General features: G+C 38.9%; 2 protein-coding genes across 3 annotated transcripts; one reads left to right on the top strand and one right to left on the bottom strand.

Annotated features, from left to right (window-relative positions):
• The first annotated feature begins 2,020 nt into the window (after positions 1–2,020).
• Positions 2,021–7,443, top strand: LOC106771642 (uridylate kinase). Of its 2 annotated transcripts, XR_002669024.1 has the most exons (9): positions 2,021–2,928; positions 3,942–4,083; positions 4,218–4,271; positions 4,354–4,445; positions 5,198–5,433; positions 5,583–5,753; positions 6,035–6,123; positions 6,906–7,220; positions 7,301–7,443. XR_002669024.1 is itself a non-coding variant. In XM_014657639.2 (7 exons), exons 1-7 carry the CDS (start codon positions 2,273–2,275, stop codon positions 6,130–6,132), a joined length of 1,449 nt encoding a protein of 482 aa, XP_014513125.1. In that variant the 5' UTR covers positions 2,022–2,272; the 3' UTR covers positions 6,133–6,499. The 2 variants fall into 2 exon arrangements, 1 of the variants encoding a protein (XP_014513125.1); XM_014657639.2 differs by lacking the exons at positions 6,906–7,220; positions 7,301–7,443 and having other exon boundaries at positions 2,022–2,928; positions 6,035–6,499.
• LOC106771640 (leucine-rich repeat receptor-like protein kinase PXC1) lies at positions 7,133–9,675 on the bottom strand. The gene is made up of 2 exons (XM_014657636.2): positions 8,203–9,675; positions 7,133–7,960 (listed from the first exon to the last, which is right to left on the bottom strand). Exons 1-2 carry the CDS (start codon positions 9,575–9,577, stop codon positions 7,281–7,283), a joined length of 2,055 nt encoding a protein of 684 aa, XP_014513122.1. The 5' UTR covers positions 9,578–9,675; the 3' UTR covers positions 7,133–7,280.
• Positions 9,676–10,094: the final 419 nt, after the last annotated feature.

Raw genomic sequence — 10,094 nt, 5'->3', positions numbered from 1 at the left:
TCATGAACGTGCTAGGTCATTGCAAGGGGTATGCCATCACAACATCAAAGTGAAACCTGTCCAAAGACAACAACATCAAAGTGAAACTTTCCCTAAGTATGTAGTGCTAAAGTGTAGCTAGCTTGAAGACAATAACATAAAAGTGAAATCTGCCTAAATTCGATAGTGTCAAAGAAAAGTCTGCCTAAAGTAGTAGCACATAATAGAGCCTGTCCAAACCAGCAACCTAACATAAAGCCTACCTAAGGTTAGCAACAGAACTCGAAAGGACTATTCTTACATAATGATTTTCTAACAACTCAATAAAATGACCAGTCCACATAAGAGCTTGATCGAACAGTCCGAGACTATTTAAACCAACCAATTCAGAATTCTTAGATATACTGATACTAGTAGTAGCAAGTGCATCTTTGATGCATTCATCAATTTTCCTGAGAAGCAATTACCACTAGCAAACATTTTAATGATGAGGAATGTTTTTTTGTGCTATGCTAATAATACTTTACTTGCTCCATTATTCCAAACCTGACTGACCAATCTACCAAAAAACTCGACCAAATGACCAATCTATCTAAAAGTTCAAACAAAGAACCAATTTACCTATAAACTCGACCAAATGACCAATCTATCTAAAAGTTCAAACAAAGAACCAATTTACCTATAAACTCGACTAAATGAACAATGTAAGATGTAATGGCCCAAAACTAATTTGACTTATCATGATATTGGTCCACAAAAAATGGAGAAAGTGAACTCTATGGTAGTTTAAAAGTCCTGACCTTTTGTAAAATGTGGGTTGGTAGGCTTATAGGAAAACAAATATATATATTTTATTATTATTATTATTATATATATATATATATTAAAAACATGTTTAATTATGAAAATATATTTTAAGCTTTTAAATATTTAATTAATATCTTTAATTAAATAAGTTATAAGAATTATTATTTTTACATGTCAAATAACTCTATTAAAATTTAATAATTTGAATTATATTTACAATCGTTAATTATTTAAATTATAATTATATTATATATTTATTTCTTTCAAATAATATAATAAAAGAATCTCTTAATTATTTTTCATTTAATTTTTAATTTATTTTAAAAAGTTGGGACGGGCTAGTATGCTAAGTTGGGCCGTTAGTAAAGAGAGTTTGATGGACTAAAAATACTAACTTATCCTGTGAAATTTATATTGCCAAAAATCTCAAATTCTCTAGTGTAATAATAACTTTTATATTTTTTAAAAACCTTTTAAAAAGGAATGAGATTTAGAAATACATGCAATATATTTAGCCTTCTCACAAAAATAATGGACACTGTGAACTACAAATGACACCACCATTTTGAACTGTTTTAAAATTAAGTTTAACACACAATTTGTTTCATTTTGAGTCCGTTTCATAGACCAAATTCACAAAATATTTACAGCAATTAGATTTTAGTATATCATCAAAACCCCTTACTCCGAAAAATCTGAGAGTTAAGTTAATAGTCTCCTAAAAAAACTATAGATTTTCATATGCAAAACCTTTAATAAAAAATACAAAATTTTGATAGGATTTCCTTTGTATTTGAAACATCCCATACCAAAAGTAAAAATTTCTGTTAATCAAATTTTACATAAAACAAGCTTTATTCAAAGTGTTTAGACTCATCAACATACAATGTCTTGGCTCTATGTATCAAATGCTATATAAATTCCAATTAGGAAGCATAGGTACATAAGAAGGTTTACAAGAAAGCATGCACAATTTTCACCAAGAGATAAAGTGTAATGTCGTTGAGAGAGATGAAAAGTAAAACTTTTGGTAAACTCACTCTCACTTTGATTTTTAGTAATAATACTATAACACACTTTATGTTCATTTACGTTCATTTAACAAAATATGAAAATAAAATAATCATATTTTTCTGATTTTATGTTTCCTTAGAAGTATATAGAGAAAAATAATAATTAAATGAATTAAAATTATTTATTTATTTTTTCGTACCAAATATATGAATTTGGCCCAAACAAAGATTTGGGTTGGATAAGCATGGCCTGTCACTGGTTGATCCAAATTCACCCACTCCAAGACTAGTAAAAGTGCGTGTAATGCACTCGCTCATGGCACTTAACGGGACCGTCACCCGCGTGACGGCAGATACCAGACCCACTCACGGAAGGCACGCTCCGTCAAACCCTCCCACACACACCTTCTCTCAACTCTCCATTCTCTTTCCCTAACGTCCCCGACGACGCCGTAACGTCCTCTCTCACCGTTATGGCCTCTTGCGACGACGACGACGACTTCTCTCTCCTCCGTGACGATAACCACCACCTCCACCAGCCTTACGCCCCGCACCACTTCTCTCCCTCCACCGTCGCCGTCGCCGTCGCTCCTGTCCCACCCAAATCCATTGCTGACGATGCCGACGACTATGGAAACCCCTTCGACGATGACGGTGGCAGCGAAAAGCGGAAGGACCGGGAGGAGATCGGCGAGGGAGCCACGTCCTACGGATTCAACAAGAGATCTAAGGCTCCACAGTCGAGTGCAGGCAGCGCGGAGTACAGAAAGGACAGAGAGGAATGGAGCGACACGGCCATCGTGTGCCTCCTCGAGGCTTACACGGAGAAGTTCACACAACTGAATCGGGGAAACCTGAGAGGAAGGGATTGGGAGGAGGTCGCGTTTGTGGTGAGCGAACGGTGCGAGAACCAATCGAAGAGCGTGGAACAGTGTAAGAACAAGGTAGATAACCTAAAAAAGAGGTACAAATTGGAGCGACAAAGAATGAGCAGTGGCTGCATTTCTACCAGTCACTGGCCTTGGTTCAAACAATTGGAGCAGATCGTTGGGAATTCTCTTCCGGCAAAATTCTCTGATGAGGATAAAGCGGTTGTTTCTGCCGGAACTTCGCCCAGACAATCGAAAAGGTATTCTATTAAGCATGCAGCACCGAATTATTTAATTTTTGTGTCACTGCTTTTGCTAAGGAGTATTAGTAGTTCATATTGATAGTTGTTTGCATTATTATATTCACCATAGGATTTGTTTTTTTTTTTTTGTTTTCTGATTTGGTTTGGTACTCTAGTGCCCGAATCTGTTTGTTGGCTGCATCATAAATACTTAGTTTAATCGAGATGCTTGAAGATTGGAATATTGTATAGCTTTATGATATTACTTTGCTGTACAACTATGCAGATGTTATAGTTAGTAGAATGTAGGTTTTTTCATGTTTTTGGTGGACTTGACTTTAGAATTGGTTCTTGTAATAAATAGGGGTGTGTTGTTTGAATAGAATCAGAACACTTGTTTAATATGGAGATATTGCTGCATTTTAGCAAGTGTCATGCTGTATTCACTGACATGCTTTTAGTTTAGAAATCACATGGAAACTTAGAATGGTCATGGCGTTACTTTAGTTACCTGTATTGTGTATTGTATTGTATTGTTGTTATGCTATGTTTCACTGTGCTTTATGTCCTCTGAGGATTTGTCCATTTTTGTTTCTGATATGTACCTTCCATATCCCTGTGTTGTGCTTAATTTATACGGACGGTTACAACTTGGAATAATGAATAACTATATTATTTAGTACAGGAGTGCACATATTACAGTTCGTAGAATCTTAGCATTTATTCATTTTATGTTATGTTATTTTAGCAATAGTTTGGGCTTCAGAATATGAATTTGGAATTAATATGAATCTATGGTTTGACTGGTGCAAACATTTGAATAAGCTAATGCTATCTTCACTCACACACTTCTGAATCACAAATCCATACGGGGATGACATTTCCAAATTATAATGCAGGTGGTGTTACTACGATGGGGTTTTTTTATGTTGAATCTCATTCAAAATGAATTGTTTTTCCCTTTTGTTTTACTTTTTGTTTTTTGTGATAATGACTAGTGAGTGTTGAGCTTTCCCCTGCTTTATGCATAGATATGGAGCGGCAACACCCAGCACAGGTCAAGCGAATAGCATTAGGTCAAAAGCACTGACAAACCTTAGATGGCGGAGGGTTGTCTTCAAAATTAGTGGAGCAGCTCTTACTGGATCTGATACCTGCAACATGGACCCTAAGGTTTGTGGTTTGGTTAGGAAGTTTTGAAATATTATTTGGCTCATGACCAAAGTTCTTTACTGTGTACTAATTGTTATCTAGATCTTGTGACAATACTTATGCATTATTTTGTTCAAATTTAAACTAATTATCAGGTGGCTATGTTAGTTTCAAGAGAAGTTGCCATAGCTTCCCGCCTTGGTGTTGAGGTATCAGTTCTCTTGATTGTTCTCTGGAGGCTATCATTCTGCTACCCTTTCAGTTTAGCTGAAGCAGCTTTTGGTATTTCAGGTGGCTATTGTTGTTGGAGGCTGTAATTTCTTCTCTGGAGATGCATGGGTAAATGCGACAGGTCTAGAAAGATGTACTGCATACCAAGTTGGGTAAGGTTAATCACCAAATTTTAAAGCAAGTTCTATCTGCACTATTGTAATTTTACTAGAGTTCAATACCAAAGAAAATAAATTGAATAGATTTAGTATCTGTGCAACCATCCATATCCTGATAAAAAATAGACGATCCTAACTAAAGAAGATATGTTTGTGAAGTTGAATGGAAAGTACCTTGGTGGTAGTGCTGGAGGAGAAGGCCACATCTGTGAACTGAACTTTGAGTAACTAGTATGGGGTTAGAGGACAAAGATTCTTGTCATTTTAGAAATCTAAATTGGAGATCTGATATTTGAATATCTGAATGGGGGCTAGGTTAGACTCACCATGAGAAATTTTTTGTCCAGTTTCTTCTGTGATGATACTTATCATTTTTAACTGTATCTGTCGACTGTATAAACCCATTTTCCCCCGTAGAGTTGCTCTTCCGACCTTTCATATTGTAACAGTTTAAGCTGCCAACTTATGTTATTATTATCTTTGATTTCTGTTTCTTTTTATTGAAAAACATGTCTTATGATTCTTTAACTTTGAGACATTCTATTACGCTCTGGCAAGTATCTTCTTGATGCCTTGCACATGGGTAGTGCTTATCACTTTGTTGCTTAGGTACATATGCTGCCACGTGACATTTTTAATCTTTCTGGTTAATACATTAGCTTTAGAAGTGATTTACTTTTGTTTCTACTTTTTTTTAAAAATATTGATCTGAATAAGTGCGGTTTTCTTGAACTTCAATTTGCCAGCATGATGGCAACAGTGATGAATTCAATATTGCTCCAATCGACTCTAGAGAAGATGGGTGTTCAGACTCGTGTACAAACTTCAATTGCCATGCAGGAGTTTGCTGAACTATACAATAGGCAGCGGGCTATCAGACATCTTGAGAAAGGAAGAGTTATTATATTTGGTGGCATCTGTTTTGGTGCTGGCAATCCACTTTTCTCAACTGACATAGCTGCAGCTCTTCGTGCTTCAGAGCGTATGCTGTTGTCCTTTGATTTTAAATTAAATGTCTACTTTCCAATTTTTCCATGTTATCTGTAGTTTATGCAAAGGGGCAACGGATGCATATTTTTTTTCGGTTTTTGATTTTGCTAGCATCAGCATATATCTCCTTCAACCTTGCAGTTAATGCTGAAGCAGTCCTCAAGGGTACTAATGTAGACGGTGTGTATGACTGCAACTCACGAGATAACAATTTCACTTTTGAGCACATATCCTTCAGAGAGCTGGGCTCAAGAGGAATCACTTCTATGGATGCGTCAGCGCTGACTTTATGCAAGGAAAATGCCATTCCTGGTTAGTAAGTTGTTGCATTTGATCTTTCTATAAGCACGTTTCAGGTTTTTAGGCCTTTGGTTCTTGCACAGACAATGGGTTCCAAAATTGTATGTGTTGCATACTTAATCTCTGCTAGATACTGTCTCTTCAAGAAAAAACTGTTGTTCCTTTCGTGGTTTTCTTCCTATAGTTAATATTTTTGCTTTTTATTTTCAGGTTTGTAAAAACCCATTGAAGTTAAGTGGTCATTTTATTACATATTTTAATTGACAAATTTCTTTGGCCATTTTCTTATACAGTCGTGGTTTTTAATTTACTGGAGCCTGGGAACATCTCTAAAGCTTTATGTGGAGAACAAGTTGGCACACTAATTGATCAAACTGGAGCAGTAAGCTAACAGTTAATTCAGCCTATTCAATTATTGTTACTCACACTGGAGCCATCAAGTTGAGTGGGATCTTTGCTACGACTAAGATTCTTTAGGAAGAAAATATCAAATCCAGACAGATTCTGTGTGGCCAAGATTGTAGAAATCGTACTTTGGAACTGTAATCACAAAATCCCTTTCACTAATTTTAGGTGGTGGTTGTAATTTTAATAAGCTTCTGTAAAAAGAAAAAAAAAAAGAGAGAGAGAATGTTTTTGTATATTATTCCTAGGTGAATTGTAGCATAGTAATGAATTAGCAGTAGTCCTCCCCCTTTGTAGCAAATGTAAACAGATGCAGAGTAATTCAACTTTATTTATTATTGCAACAGTACTAATCATTTCCCCTTGTGTCAAGAGATGAAGAATAAGGAGAACAAATATAAGTAACTTTTATTTTGGTTCATGGAGCACCTATTCCTTGGGGAAAGCTCTTGAAAGAATGATGTGGGCTGCAAAATTTGAATTCACGCATGTCTAATAGCTTTACTTAGTGAGAGCTATTTCATTTTATAATTAAAATGGGACTTTCAAGAAATAGTTCAAGGCTTTCGTGGCTTGAATATTATATATGATCTCAATCTGAAACGTGAAATCTAAAGGTTTGAATTCGCATATGTTTAATATTTTTAAGGGTACGCCGTTCATTCATCACGAGCTTCCTTCGAAATAGTATGTTGCGTGCGTGGCATTTGGCGCAATTTTATTCTCATTGGTTTTCTTAACAGGATTCCATGATTTCAGGTCGCATGAGATATAATTCATGACAATGCCATTGAAGTGTTACCAGATTAATAGTTGCGGATTCACGTCGCTTTCAAGACAATGCCATTGAACTGTGTACCAATGTCCACCGCTGCAAACTCCAGATGTACAACATTATACAATTCAACAAGACAACAGTTATTAAGAGCATCGATAATTCAGATCTGTGTCACGTTCAACAATGGAATTCCACAGAACTCACAAAATTTTACAAAGAACAGTTATAGCAACAGCAAAAGGTAATGTGCACTGAGACAATGCAACCAGAAAGAGGAGCTGATCACTGCAGTGAAAGTAAGTAAATATGACATTAATTAATCTTGTATATACCATACAATAAAATTGAACATACTCCTAAGGTAGACCATCTTCAGTGGTGGGAATGGAAGGTGAAAGCGAATTGCGCGATTCATCATAGTCCTCCCCAAGTGGCGATTGCTCCACCCTGATCTCCTCAACCATTTTCACAACTTCTTCCATAGTTGGCCTCTTCTCCGGCTGCGCCACAACACAGGCCAAACCCACATGCAGCATGGACACAAGCTCTTCCTCGATGTTCTTGTAGCGCAAAAGCTCCTGGTCAAACACCTCTGCGGTCCACTCTTCCTTCACGACGGAGCGAACCCATTTGGGAAGGTCCACCACGGCCTGTTCCTCTTCCTCCATTCTGGGACGACCCGGTGAAGGGTACTGCGAGGAAGGAGCTCTTCCTGTGAGAACTTCCAACAGCAACACCCCGAAGCTGTACACGTCAGCTTGCTGAGACAACCTCTTGTGCTGTTCCTGTTCGGGTGCCCTGTACCCTCCCAGTCGTGCAATGGCGTGAACCGGGTTCAAGAGGAGTGATAGCCCGAAGTCCGAGATGCAGGCGACGCCGTTCTTGTCCAGAAGCACGTTCGAAGATTTCACGTTCCCGTGAGGCACTTTGGCTGCACTGTACTCTGCGTGGATCTTCGCAAGACCTCTTGCTGCTCCCAACACCAGGCTTATTCTAGTAGTCCAATCCAATGGAATCCTCCCCGGACCACGGTTCCCTGTCATCGGTATCCAACAAACCCACCAGAAGACAAAAATTTAAATCACCTTAAATTGTGAAATTTGATTTTCAGTTAAATTAGTTCTAGTTCTTTCACTCGTATGAGTCTCTTTTGGGTAGAATGCAGAGGTATATAAAAGTTTGTTTTGGTCAAATTTAATATGATCACTTTCCGTGTTAAATAAATGGATATAGGATAAAGATAGAGGAAGAGAGTGATTAGGTAGAAGAGTGACTGACCATGAAGAAGAGCATGCAAGCTTCCATTGGAGAGATAGTCATAGACAAGAAGCTTTTCCTCTTTGGCATAGTAATAGGCTTTGAGTCTCACAACATTAGGGTGCTTAAGCTTCCCAATCACATCCATATACTGCTCAAACTCATGCCTGGCGCAAGGGTTGGCATCCTTCAGCCTCTTCACCGCCACGGTGCACCCATCATCAAGCACCGCCCTATAAACCGTCCCTAAACTACCCTTCCCAAGCATCTCTGCCGAGGCTCGCAGCAAATCCTCCAACTCAAACTCACTCCTCCGATCAAAAAACACAAGCCTACTCCTATCAGTCCCTGTAGTCCCATCACTCTCACCACCCCCACTCCCATACACCTTCTTCTCACTCCCATTGTAACTGCTCCCACTCTTCCTCTTCCCATAACTCTCCCCACTCCCCACCAAACTAGACCCTCTTCCCCTCGCGCAACAATGTGCCACGAGAAATGATGTCATCACAAGCAACGCCACACAATTCCCCACAACAATTGCTACAATGGCACCGGGACTTAAACCCTTATGACGCTCCTTCCCCGGTCGAGCTATTATGCTGGTTTCTGGGAAGGAACTAGGGTTTGAAGGAACTGTCTGGGACGGTTCATTTTCATTGTTATTCTCATTATCATTAGGAGGGTTTGTGGTGAAGGAACACACAGGTAACGGTGTTGCACCACATAAACCCTCGTTACCTGAGAAGGCCGTGACACCGAATTTCTTCAGCATGGGGTTTGGTAAACGACCGTAGAAGGCGTTGTTTGTCAGGTTGACTTCTTTGAGGTTTTGCATGGAGGCAGATAGGTCAGGGATTTCACCGGAGAGAAGGTTGTTCTGGAGTCTCAATGTTATGAGTTGAGTTAAGTTGGAGAGGAAGTCAACCTTGCCGTGAATGTTGTTGTCGGAGAGGTCGAGGCGGAGAAGGGATTTGAGGGAGGATATCTCCGGCTGGATCTCGCCGGAGAAGTCGTTGCCGGCGAGGTAGAGCAGTTGGATGTTGGTGCAGTTGGAGAGGAGCGGCGAAACGGTGCCGTTCAAGCGATTGTCGTGGAGGTCAAGGAGGCGTAGGTGGGTGAGGGGAGTGAGAGGGTGGAGGGGGCCACGGAGGTTGAGGGAAGGTAGGGAGAGGGCGGTAACGCGGCCGTTCGGGGAGCAGAGGACGCCGCGCCACGCAGCGGCGCAGGCATCTCCGCCGGTCCAGTTGGAAAGAAGGTAGCCGTGAAGGTCGGTTTGGCGGCGGAAGAGGGTGAGTGCATGAGTATCGTTGTGGTGGAGACTGAAGGTGAAAAATGGTAAGAAAAATAAAAAGAGGAGGAAGAAGAGATGGCGATGCTTGCTCATGATGATCATGGGATGAATGTTTGGAGGCGGGAAGTGGAAGCAAATTGAAGAACTTTAGTGTTTTAAAATTAAAAAGAAGATTTTGGTATGTGGCATGATTAGAGAGAGAGAGAGAGAGAAAATTGGTTTTTCCTTTATGATTATAGAATGTATAATATGTTGGGATGATTAGGACAGAGGGAATATATATGATGATTAAAGGTATGGAATGGTTGTGTGAATGATTGCTGTTGTCGATTTCTCTAAAGAAAAAGAGGACAATAAGCAACCTGACTTTTCTTTTCTTTTTCTTTTTCTTGGTCTGTTCTGCAAAAGGGAAAAAGAGAGTAATGTGTATGTTGTGTTGTGGCTCTTCGTCCTTGAGATCTGTAAACATGGTCCCTGCTCCATCTTTATACTACTATAAGTAATTCACTCAAAGTAAAGTTTAAGAATTATTTGAAAAAATACCATTTAAATAGCCATTTGGTACAAATATTTAATATTTTTTAAGGTTACTTAAGTGCTTCTTCTTAATTTAAAGACT

This window comes from Vigna radiata, chromosome 8 (assembly GCF_000741045.1).
Source record: "Vigna radiata var. radiata cultivar VC1973A chromosome 8, Vradiata_ver6, whole genome shotgun sequence".
NCBI classification, from domain to species: domain Eukaryota; kingdom Viridiplantae; phylum Streptophyta; class Magnoliopsida; order Fabales; family Fabaceae; genus Vigna; species Vigna radiata.
This window is presented reverse-complemented; position numbering and strand designations above follow the sequence as displayed.